Here is a 12,885-nt window from a genome sequence, read left to right as displayed (position 1 = left end):
GTTTGTACTGAACATTAACATGCGACACGCTGAATAATTCAGAGTTCTTTGAGTGGGTAGAAAGATGAGCACACTGAAAATAACTTGTTTTTCTGGAGGAAGTTTGTCTTTTTGTAAAAAAAAAAAAATAATAATATCAGGCTCGAACTTTTTATTACGAAACACAAAATTTCAGGCTAAACATTTCTGCCAGAAATCACAATTTTTTATTTTTTTTTACTTTACAAAGTCCATGTGCTGGATCTGCTCTGCTGACAAGTTGCCTTGATAAAGTGCATTTCCCGTGGTCCTTATCCACTCTATCCCTGAGGCAAAAACATTGTTCAACACAAATACCACCATTGCTGTGGCACAAGTCATTTGGTGCAAACTGAGCCCACAAGTAGAACAGAGACATAAAACACTCAAGCAACAACTCTTCAAAGCCAAGATTTTCAAATCTACATTTTCCAGCTTGAGATTTTTTTCAATTTCAATTTAAAAAAGGATTTTTTTGGCACGTGGGTGGTTGGGTTTTATTTCAAAATGGAACATTGACTTTAAGGCAAACACCTTTCACAAAGTAACTTACTGAAATGGAACAAATTAATTTATGATCCTAAGGTGGTTTTGTTAGAAATTTTAAAACGGTCCTCACCAAAACTTCCCTTGATTTTATTACAGAAGAGGAATTGAAAGATGTTGTTGATCCATAAGCTCAAGATGCTCAGCTGTACATAAAGTACGTTAAAAAGCAGTTGATATTGTATTAACCATTATTATTATTATTATTATTATTATTATTATTAACCAGTTCTTCTGAACTCATAAATGTCTTGCAGTTCCAGTCCTCGATCTTGCTGTAACATAGGATTTTTTTTCTGATAGGAGTTTTGCTGGTTTCCTTGGGATCCAAAGCACAGACTCTTCCTCTTGTCCAGTCCCATCAAATTCCTTGTCTCTGTAGTTCAGGTTGTCCACTTATGTCACTTATGTCCATTTATGTCATTTATGTCCATTATTTTGCTGAGATATAATGTACTACTTCATAAAAGTTGCAATTTTATTTCATTAGACGAGGCAAAAAAAGAAAAATAACTTATAACTTAAATGAGAGAAGTGGTTTTAACCTTTCTCTGTTGCAGAAATGCAAAAAAATAATTATCCTGGAGAAGTCCATCCTACACGAGGGTCACGTTCCTGATTTTCTTTGGGCTGATCGGATGATCAGGACGTCTTTGGGGTCGCACCTATGGGAGAGCAAAAGCAGTTATAGAACTCAAAGAAATCCTAGAAAAGCAGTCCCACGAGGGTTCTCAGGAGGTTACCTGCCAAAGCCTCACCCCCAAATGAAATCTTTCTTCAGCAACCCACTCAGAATCTAAACACAAAGGGAAGGATGAGCAGCAGAACGAAACAAAAGCTTCACGTGGCAGTTCTGGGAATTCATTAACTGATCCTGTGCTACCTGAGGACTTCTTGTGGCCTCTGCAGTCTGGATTCTTTAAAGGAAAACATGATTTTCGGTGTTTGTCTTTTGGTTCTGCTAAAGAAAATACCTGTTAAAAGGAAAACCTGAACATAGCTTTTCAAATCCATCAGGAACTGCAGCGATGAGCACACCAGCATTTCATGGGCCTGAAGGATCATTCCCAATGTGTTTATTCAAGGCAGGCTTTTTTTAAACTTCCCGTGACTGGCAGGATTGTGCTTCCACTGACAGCAGCCTGTTCCCAGGCTGACCCCTGTTCAGCAGTTTTGCAAAGCCTGTCCTCATTTCCAGTCCTAATTACTTCTGTGCTCTTATAAAATATCATGGCAGAGAGAAAAGCCAAGGAAAAACTCATTCTCAAATGCATCCAAGTGACACACACTTTGGATATTTAAATGTAGTAGTGAGACCTCACATAGATAATTAAGAAGCATCTCTGAGGAACGAAAATTTATTCCAGAATTATAAAACATGTATTTTCACATAGTTTCCTAAATGAAACACTGCAGCTGAATAGTTTGCTGTGTCCAGCCCCCAGTGTTGGTTTTATCTGCCTCCAAGTAGATGCTGCCTTCTGGCTGCTCTTCCCTGCAATTCCTCACCTGCTCTCAAGCCCTTGGAAATTAACGGGAATTCCACTGGTTTTCCCAGTGAAATCTCTTATCCAGGCAAACGTGGTTCTTTAACTACTGACCAATCTTCTTGTGGCTTTTTTTTTTTTTTCTGGAGCATTAGTCCTGTGCAGTCTGTATTGCCTTGGTATTCTTCCAGTATTAAATATCTTCAATAATGCATTTGGTACATATACATTATTGAACAGGCCACAGAAGGAAAAGGTTAGATAACAAATGTGGACAACATGTCTCTGGTATTTAATGAGTCCCAGCACCTCAAGGAAAACTGTGGGATAAATATAACTATCCTAGAAACATTTCACAAGACAGCTGCCTTCTGTTTTAAACACAACTCTCTCTCTCCTCCCTCCCCATCCCTTTTGTTGCTAGAACAGGCTGCTGTTTTCTAAATTTACCCTTCTTTGCTGTTTATTTTTGCAGAGAGGAGAGGTGCTCTGGGAAGTAACAGGATTGCCTGGCTGTGCTCAGGAGACCTTTCCCAAGAATCTCTCTGCTGCACTTAATTTTTTGCAGTTCAGCCCAGGCTGGTGCTGAGCAGAGACATCACTCTCTCATTTCCAGAGCACATCAGAACTTCCCTGTGGTCTGTGTTACCCCAGAGATTAATATGTGATGAGATTTGCTCCATGTCTGGCAGAACAGCTCCTTGGCCTTTCCTGATTGTTCGATTACAGGTCTGTTATGGCAGGGCTTTCTCACCAGGACAGAGGTTTGGAGAAGCTCTCTGCTACTGTTCCCCCTCAAAATAACAATTTTGCAAATAGAATGTGGGAAAAAAAGTCTGTAAAAAAAGCTGAAGCCAAGTGTTATGTTTGTAGATAGCAAATATTCCCAGATATTGTGGACTATGAGTAAAAAGGATACTGAACTAGCAGTGGACTGAGTAACCAGAAAGTTTCAGAGCAGGACCAAGAACAAACTGTGTCTAAAACTGCCTGAAACAGGCTATTCTTTGGATCCCATGTTTAGTAAATTAGTGGGGTGGGGATATTTCCCAGGATCTGTTGCACAAAAATACTCTATTGCACCCAGATTTACTAGAGGAAAAAAAGACAGTGATCAGAAAGTTCACTAAGAAGTGTTGTGGAAAGGGGAAGGAGATTTAGGGAGGGGATTCTGCTCCTCTGCCCCCTCAGGTGAGACCCCCCTGCAGAGCTGCTCAGGCCCTGTGGAACAGCACAGCAAGGACATGGAGCTGCTGGAGAGAGTCCAGAGGAGGCACCAAGAAGATCAGAGGGATGGAGCAGCTCTGCTGGGAGGAAAGGCTGGGAGAGCTGGGATTGTTCAGCCTGGAGAAGAGAAGCTTTGGGGTGACCTGATTGTGGCCTTCCAGGACTTGAAGGAGCTCCAGGAAAGATGGAGAAAGACTATTTCCAAGGGCCTGGAGTGACAGGACAAGGGGGAATGGCTTCCAATTGACAGTAAGTAAGGTTAGATTGGATACTGGGAAGAAATTCTTGGCTGTGAGGGTGGTAAAGCCCTAGCACAGGTTGCCCAGAGAAGCTGTGGCTGCCCCTGGATCCCTGGAAGTGTCCAAGGCCAGGTTGGATGGGGCTCTGAGCAACCAGGTCTAGTGGAAGGTGTCCCTGCCCATGGCAGGGGGTTGGAACGGGATGATCTTTAATCCCTTTGAACCCAAACCATTCTATGATTCTCTGATTTCTATTTCCATATAATTCTGAATAGCAGAGCCAAAGGACATTCACCAGCTGGATCTTGGCTGCTCTACGACATCACTGGTGAAAATATAACCCCAATACGCCTCTTTTGCTTTAAAATCTCATTAACAACAATGAGCCATCCAGCCCCTGCCTTTTCCTGCCACTTCTCCTGCCTGGCAGAGGAGGAACCAAGCAGTGACTTTGCTCCCAGGGTGGGGACGGTGCCTGTGACGTTTCACCTCTGCCCTGCTGCATCTTTCATAGTTATTTCCTTTAGAGCAAATGCCCTGGCTTACTTCTATTTCACTCTTACTGTGCTCTGATATCAATTAATGAATAATTTCATGAATTTCAATCAGCCCATGCTGTGTGCTGCCCCATTTTCTGCAGAGCTCTCTCTGAAGCAGCAAAGCCTCACCGAGGCTTGGAGTTCGCTGGATGTAACTTCCCTGAAATGGAGACTGCTGGGCAGTGACCTAAAACTCATTTTCTGGTGCTGTGGAAGGTCTCACACAGCACATTACAAATCCATAATGTATGGAGGAGGAGCAGGACCACAACAACCGTTTCATATTTATACCCTGATCTGCTGCAGCTGCTTGAGCCTCTGCTTGGTTTCAATTTCGAAGTTGTTTCTTCTTTATGTTGATTCCACTAGTCCTGTCAGTCCCAGACTGAGAAAAAATGGCTTCATAATTCACTATATCCTACAGATTGAAGGGAGAAAAGGCATCTCTAATGGTTCTCTGCACAGGAGTTTCTAAGGTGTTCCCCTCTATGTGGAAGGATGCAATAACATCGGAATTTCTTTCATATAGTTAACCATGGATATTTGACAATCACGTGCTTCAAAACCTGCCTGTTGATTTATCATCTGCCCTGGATGCCTTTTGATAGGGATTTCTATAAAGGGATAATTATACTCGGAAAAGCTTTGCACAGTTTGTTGGTTTGGCTGGGGAAACAGATGCCCAAATCTTTTCATCTCTTCCAGATCTTGAGCTGGACTAAAAGAGAACCAACAACACGAGGATGAATCAGAAGGAAAACTGAGTGTGTATCAGCTGGTTTCAGGGCTAAATCCTTCTGTGATGTTTGGAATACTGTTCTCCAGTCAATGAAAGCAGGATTTCTGCTATCACAAGCATATTTCAGTCACTTCTGCAGCCCACGTGACACTGGTAATATGAATGATGAGCACACATCTGGCATGATGGAGCAGGACTCTGATCCTGACATTCATTTGACAGGTGGCAGCTCCTCAGACACTGTGGAAGTGTGTGATGAACTGAAATCTTGGTATTAGCCATCGAAAAAAATCCAAGTTTAACTGCATTAGGACAAATTGCTGAGATTATTGTGGTAGGAGCATTTCCAAATGTTCAGAAAGCGTCTCGAGCTTGGCTGACTGCAAGAACAAAATATCAGGGAGGCACAGCTTTCTGTTCTCAAGGTTGTTTCCCCCCCTGCCCTCAGTTTTTAATTTTCATTCCAAATTCACTTCATTTCTGGGAAAACACCCACCCAAAAGTTCTGGATACCCTTGAAATAGTTTGGATACACTATTACTTCAAACAGAAAGCCAGTTACACCCTGTCAGCTTTTGGTACACTCAGCACATTTCCCTGTCCATCAGCAGACAAACAGCCTGGAAATTCCTTCTTGTTTCTTCATGGCTTAATCCCACCCACAAAACTTCACTCCTTCCCTTCTTCCACAGACACTTGGAAAAATTACACTGTAAACTGCACCTGCCATTTCTGTACCTGTCTCATCAATATTTATTACTCTCTTAATCAAGATCTGCTAACCAGTGGATATCACGACCTGACATATACTCTGTAGTACATTGCATCAGTAGAGGTAAAATTATTTGCTTTCATTGGTTTACATTTCTATTTATTGACCTTTTAATTCAATTTTGATAGCTTAATTTTTCTTTTCAAACCATCCTCAGAGTCGGAGCAGTTCTACACGGTGCAATAAATGGAGCTACAATTCATCATTCTCTTCCTTCCCAGTATAAAACCACAACCACAACTAAATAATATTTCCAGTTTATAGAGTGTCATTTGGAGTAGTTAAGAAGAAAAATGGATCCTTCTCCATTAACAGAACCATGATTCACCCTGGATGGGAGAGGGGGAGTGTGGCTGTGGTGGCAAGTGGAAGCCTCTGAAGTCAGGGTTACACCAGGGATGGATCTGGCCCACTATAAATGAGCACTCACTGCCTCTTACAGAATGGTCTCCTGATTTATCACAGAGACATTTATGGCAGATTAAATGGACTAATTATGAAGCTTTTCTAGGAGATTGTCCAATCCTGATAGTTGCTGAGTCCCTTCAGCTGCTTTTGTGGGAGCTCGAAACACGGAGCTCCTCGGGGGTGGCACTCAGGACCTGGCAGAACTGGCCCTTGTTCAGGCTCAGCTGTCTGTGGGACTGCCCCAAAATCTGCTAAAGCCAAGGCAGGGGATCCCCCTCATTGCACTTGGGTTTTGGAAGGGGCACTGTTCAATGGGAATGAGGAACGGCTCCTTGGATGGGATCGTTGTCCCTAACACCATTTGACCTGTAACTCCACTCCAGAGCTGGGAGCAAGGATTGCTCAGCCTGGAGAAGAGAAGGCTTAGGGATCACCCAATTGTGGCCTTTCAGTACATGAAGAGAGCCTACAAGCAAGAAGGAGAGAGATTAACAAGAGCATGTAATGACAGGACAAGGGGGAACAGTTTTGAACTGAAAAAGAGAAGCTTAAATTGGACGTTGGGAATAAAATCTTCCCTGTGAGGGTGGGGAGGCCCTGGCACAGGTTGCCCAGAGAAGTTGTTAATCCCCATCCCTGGAAGTGTTCAAGACCAGGTTGGATGGGGCTCTGAGCACCCTGTTCTAGTGGAAGGTGTCCCTGCCCATGGCAGGGGGTTGGAATTGGATGATCTTTGAGGTCCCTTCCAACCCAAACCATTCTGTGATCACTGACAGTAACTACATTTGCAATCAAAGAGGAGCCTGCAACTCTACTCTAAATTTGACCTTTTCTCAGCTAATGTAATCAGAGCAGGAACCTTCCAGCATCCCTGACTGATGCTCCTTGGCCTCCTCTTCCAGTGCCTGGCTCATTTTTTCCCTCAGTTCAATAATTTGCTTCGTTATTCATCATTTTTTGAACATCCCCCACACCTTTTATTTTCCTCCCTTCTTCTTTGCTGAGGTATCACTTTTCCCTGAGATGATTTGCCAAATCTCCTGTTCATGTTGGAAATTCATCAGTGCAATTACTGGGCAACATTTGTCTTCTCTGTGGACATTTTGCATTAGTTTCTGCTTCAAAGGGTTTGAATGGCCAATAGCTGACCTAAGTGATTTTCTGTTGCCACCCTTTACAATGACACACATCAACTCTTTCAGGCTTTGTGCCTGGCTGGGTCCAGGGGAAAGGACTTCTGAGGAAACAAAACCTGTAATTTGAAGCCTCCTTTAATCTCCAAAATGGTTTAAAATTGTAACTTTTTTTTTTTACACATTGAACAGAAGGGATCAAATTGGAATCAAATACCCTCACAGAGGCAGGAATAGGTAAAACTTTAGGTGTTCAGTCTGTGTGACTCTTTCCATCAGTAGATGGACTTCCTGCTCCTCAGGGAGGACTTGGACTTTCACTCCTTCTTCTTGACCTCCATAAAATCACTGCAAGGACATTTGCTCATTTTTCTTGATTATCCAGGGAGAGAGAAGCAATTTATTGGAGTCCACCCCTTCACGATCTCCTTCACTATGAAAAAAATTCTCAGGGTAACACCTCTCCCTCGCGTTTTATACCCCCTATTTCTCATTAAAAACACCTGAAGAATAAGGATGAACAATCTTTGGGAATGTTCCCAGTGTTCAGGCAGGGAAAGCCAACTGAGAAGCACAACTTCCTGGGCTTAGAAGATGCAGTGGCAGGAAGGCAGGTGGTTTCTGAAGAGATTGTTTGATTCAGGTCTGACAGCAAACAGCTAAATGAGTTACCACCTGATTTTTCCTACTTGACAAGAAATATAATAAAAGAGCACTTCAATGTTTAGTAGGCAATATATTGTCATCAGGGGTGATTGAACTTTATTAGAATACACCCAGTAGCACTTTCTTTTTTGTCAGAAAACCTCTATTATGCAGTTAATAGGGAAGGCAGTAAATGTCAAAAAAACCCTACATTTTGTATGGGAAATGTTTTGCCATGTTTACATTTAATGTCATAAATTTAAATCATGGACTGCAAATCCACAATTTAAGACAAATCTTCATCAGTTTTATCAGTTTCTGAATATACAAGATGGGGGCATCACAATATACTGAGAAGCCCTGCTCAAACTCACAAATAGTTTGTTTTCAGCAAGACATTATTCCCTTAACATATGGGAAAGGGTTATAAATGATTTTCACCTCTAGATTATCTCTGGGTGTTTCTCAAAAACGTGTGGGCAGTTATTGATGCAGGGAGAAGACACAGTAACAGAGTTGTTATATTGTCCAGGGACAATAGAAATATAATCCTGCCCATAAGCCTTTCAAACACTGTCTGAAACTGCTGCTCAGGGTTATAGATCCCCACCAAACCCTCAGCTGTTCTGCACATGCTTTTCAGCTTTGCTTCAATAGTGTTTTGTTTGACAGGTAGTTAATGTCAAACATCATAACTCCCAGGCACAAATACATCAGTATCAGTGCTATTATTTTTACTGTTATTATTTTGATCACTGTTTTAATCTTTGACTGAGCACTTCCTAAATTCCATCGTGTGCCAGAAGAGCCAGACACTCTCTGCTATGATTTATATGCAATGTCATCCCACGGCAGATTCCTGCACTGTGCATTTTGAAGCAGCTCTTCAAAAATAAATGAGTTCTCACTGTGTTGAGGAGTGAACTCGGTACCACATCACTGCCACTTTCCCCAGAGAATATCGGCACAAACCATCATGGAAGTGCTAAAAGTATTTTAAAAATATGTGGCATAAGTTAAGATCCACATTAATGTTGTGCCAGAAGACAGCCCAGCACCATCCTACAGAACAGAGGCCTCTGAGAGTGGAACAAGGAAAGGAATAAACCCTGAGCTCAACTTTTTACGTGTTAGTCATGTGGAAAAGGGGAAAAGCTCTAGGGTGGGTGTTAACTGGGTGCTTTTCCTCCCAGAACTTGCTGCCAAGATACCAAAAGTCTCCAAGATCAGCGTAAAGTTCCCAGTTGAATTGGAAAATACAGTCAAGAAACGCTCATTTATTTATTATATCACACTGGGTTTTGCTTGCAAAGGAACCTCAAACCTTGCCTTCAACATTACCCCCATGTTATATCCTGCATCTCCTCCAGTCTGGCAGCTGGGGAGAACAACAAAAACACTGCAGGTCTCTTTGATTAAGACACCTATATAACAACTTTCTATATATTATATATAGAATTATATATATATAAATAATAATATATAGTAATTATTATATATAATATAATAATATATAGTAATTCTGTCCCGAATTACTACCTGCCAAGAGCAAAGGAAACCTTTATAATTTCCATTGTTATATAATAATTATTATTGTTACATAATAATTATAATTGTTAAAGGTCACATTATAATTGTTTAAGGTATAATATACACAGAGGTGAATTCTCAAAAGCCAAGCTGGAGTTATTCTGCCTGGAAAGGCTGAAAGAATTAATTAATTTATTAATGGTAACAAGTAGGTTTGTGGAGAGAGAGGGGGAGACCTTTTAATCCCAGGAATGACAATCAGACCACTGGCTTTACCCATGGGGAGTCTGTCCCAGCAGGAAGGCCTGGCTGGCATTTGGAGCAGGAAAGACATGAAAAGCAATGGGAAGGAAAGAGCTGACACTGCCTGAACTCCTGTCAGAGCTCAAGGAGAGTCTGGGGGATGGTTTTAGACACATGGTTTAGTTTTAGGCAGTCCTGGGAGAGGCAGGGTGTTCAACTCAGTGACACTTACGGGCCCCTTCCAACTGGAGATTTTTTACGAGGGGAAGTTTGTGACTTCCTAAACTTTAGGCAGGGAGGTGGGGAGGAAGATGTAGCTGAGGAGAACAGATGTGGCAAAAGCTTTATTAGACACTTCTTTCAAAATCTCCTCCTCAGAGGAGGCTGTTTCTCCCTCACTTTCCTTCATTGCCCCCTCCCCGTTCCCTGTCTCCCAAATCGATCTAAATCTGAGGCCAACCTGGAGCACTTATCCTTATAAATCAAAAATTCAGGAATCCAGAAGGGACATTCCACTACCAGTTGTCTCCCTCCACCCAAAATCTGTGTATGCTCATAGCACAATACATACAGTGAGAAAAAGAAAAAAGCTCAAGATATTCAAGGTATCAGCATTGCAATTACCTTTGGCACAGAGCTGATGTATGAACTGTCCTCAGGGCCAGTGAACTTGGAAGTCGTTGAGGGAAGAGAGGCAATTCCTGTAAGAATATCCAAGATTACTGTCATTCAGGAGAGGAGCCCGTGCAGGAGCAGGTTTTCTGGCAGGAACTGTGACTCTCCACAAGGAGAGTCACAAGCCATGCTGGAACATTCCATTTCTTTACTAATGGAAAAGACCCGCACTGGAGCAGCTCTTGAAGAACCCACACTGCAGAATTTTGGGAAGGATTGTCCCCTGTGGGAAGAACCCACACTGGAGGAGGGAGAGGGACAGAAATGATGTGTTATGGACCGACCACAGCCCCAATTACTTGTCCCTTCATCCCCCTGCCGTGCCTGTGGAGAGGAGTTAGATGAGTTAAGAGGGAAGTTGAGACTTGGAAGCAGTGGGGAATTGAGGAGGTGTTATTGGTTTTATTTCCTTTCTCACTATCCTACTGTTGTTAATTTGCAATAAATTAAATTAATCCTCCAAAAATGGAGTCTTCTTTGCCTGTGACAGTAATTAGTGAGGGATCTCCCCCTCCTCATCTTCACCCACAAGCTTTTCCATCTTATTTTCTTCCCTCGTCCTGTTGAGAAGAGGGGGTGATAAAGCAACTTGGTGGCCAGCCAAGGTCAATCCACCACACTAATAAATACAAAAGAAGCCTATACAAGGCCTCAATAGAATCAATTTGTCCAGATTCACTTAGTTTTTCCTTTTATTCTTTGCAACAACATTTTACAACACCACATGCACTGGAAATGTTTTCACTGCACTTATTTCTTCACCATGTATTTGTTGGAGAGAAAAGGATGTGTGCCTGGCTTACAGACTCTGCACAATAATTTTATGTCATTAAGTGTTTGATTAAATGTTTTGATAATAATGTGGTTATAAATGCAAGTGGTGGGTAACAATTTGGTGGAGATTTACATTTGCTTTTGAAGAGTCTTTGTGCTTAAGGTCAAGAATTTATAATGCCTTAGTCATTTCTCAGTAAAATAATAGTTCACTAGCTGCCTTTTTTCTTTCCTTCTCTTCTTTTTTTATTTTTGTTGTTGTTGTTGGTAGTGGTGGATTTTCCTTTGTTTTCACAGACCAACTGCAAAATATTGCCCAAATTAATGGTTGTATGGAAATCCAGTCCTCCCACACCTGACCCCAGAAGATATTTGGAAGAACAAAGGCATCTAAAATACCAAACCCAGGACTAAATGCAAATTCCACTGCAAAGAACTTTATGTTTTCTCAATAATTTTGAAGGACTTTACTCTAGAAAGTCCAGAATGTTCTGAAGAGGCTGAGGGCAAAGACAGATTCCCTCACTGAGTATTGTGAAATATGTGTGAAGTCTCATAATGTAATTCCTTGACATGTTGTACAAAAGGCCCGTGTTGAGAAGCACTTTGACAACATGTGATTCACCAGCTTAGACTCACCTGGGCTCTGTTCTGTGTTCCACAGTTCCTCTGGAAGGTATCCTGGGTTTTCACTACCATTCCTTTGCCTGTTTTCCAAATCTCCATCTTTTTTCTTCTCGGCTGAGACTTTTCTAGAAACAAAAAAGGTCTGTAATTAGAAAATCACTATGATAGGAGAACTCTTGGGTAGCAGAGTACAGAGGAAAAAGTCTTTTACTTCCCAAAAAATAGGTGCAAAACGTATCTGGGACTTCCAAGCCACGAGTACAAATCTCATCCCATATAAGTATTACCCATGGAATTCTGTTTGGAAAGTTCCCATGAGCTGCAATATCCCAGAAAGCAGGAAAATAACTGAGCAACCTTCAGAGAGTGAAGACTCTGCACCAGGTCATAGGTTTTGTAGGCAATGAATTTTGATCTCTCATTGTGAATTGCAGGATATTCTGTGGCCCAGTAATGGTCACTCAGGACAGCTCATCATTTTGGTGACCTGAGCCTGTCCCCAGCTGCAAAAACAAAGAGTGTTGTCTCACACCCCCACAGTGAGCTCCCAAGTGATTCATCTCTACACTCCAAAGTTAATCTTTCACTTTGAAATTTACTTTACAAGTGAAAGGAACTCCCTTGGTTAAATTTACACATCTCTGAATGTACAGAGCTGCACAGAGAGACTATAGTGCTTTTTTACCCCAAACTCTACTCTAGAAGAAACGCTACTACTGATCTGTTCCTGCCATGGACCCCTCTCCTAGATAGTCCCAGGTCCACCTTTGCCAAGGTTTCAGGTGTGGCAAGCACGGATCCACCATCAAAACCAAGGAATTTTTAGGGGGAAGGGGTGACATGCTGTTAGTTTGCGGAAAATGCCACATGAACTTGTCCAAAGGAAGGGGGAGTTGGGGGGATTGGCCTTTTCTCCCAGGGAACAAGGGACAGGACAAGAGGAAACAGCCTCAAGTCGTGCCAGGGGAGGGTCAGGTTGGACATCAGGAAGAATTTCTTCATGGAAATGGTTGTTAAACATTGGCAGGGGCTGCCCAGGGAGGTTTGGAGTGCCCAGCCCTGGAGGTGTCCAAGGAAGGCCTGGCCGTGGCACTCAGTGCTCTGGGCTGGGGGACAAGGTGGGGATGGGGCACAGGGGGGACCCCATGATCTTGGAGCTTTTCTCCAACCTAAAGGATCCTGTGATTCTACTTTTTATGTTTATCAGGAATGGCTTTACTGGCCCACAGATTTTCAGATGGGTGTTACTTATGCACACAAACCTGATGAACCAGCCACTGACT

At 42.3% G+C, this 12,885-nt stretch overlaps 1 protein-coding gene across 4 annotated transcripts in view; it reads right to left on the bottom strand.

Annotated features, from left to right (window-relative positions):
* Positions 1–488: 488 nt before the first annotated feature.
* The window catches only part of IGSF5 (immunoglobulin superfamily member 5), a 29,328-nt gene continuing 16,931 nt past the window's right edge, over positions 489–12,885 (bottom strand). For 2 of the 4 annotated variants that reach the window (XM_027635344.1, XM_027635352.1), the window contains exons 7-8: positions 11,615–11,727; positions 10,239–10,442 (exon numbers count right to left, since the gene is read on the bottom strand). In XM_027635344.1, the coding sequence (XP_027491145.1) occupies positions 10,252–10,442; positions 11,615–11,727 (304 nt within the window). In that variant the 3' untranslated portion in view covers positions 10,239–10,251. The other 2 variants (XM_027635370.1, XM_027635360.1) reach the window with 2 other exon arrangements.

The sequence above is a fragment of the Corapipo altera genome, unplaced genomic scaffold (assembly GCF_003945725.1).
Source record: "Corapipo altera isolate COAL_440 unplaced genomic scaffold, ASM394572v1 0, whole genome shotgun sequence".
Classification (NCBI taxonomy): Eukaryota; Metazoa; Chordata; class Aves; order Passeriformes; family Pipridae; genus Corapipo; species Corapipo altera.
Note: the sequence above shows the minus strand (reverse complement) of the source record. Positions and strands in the feature narration are given on the sequence as shown.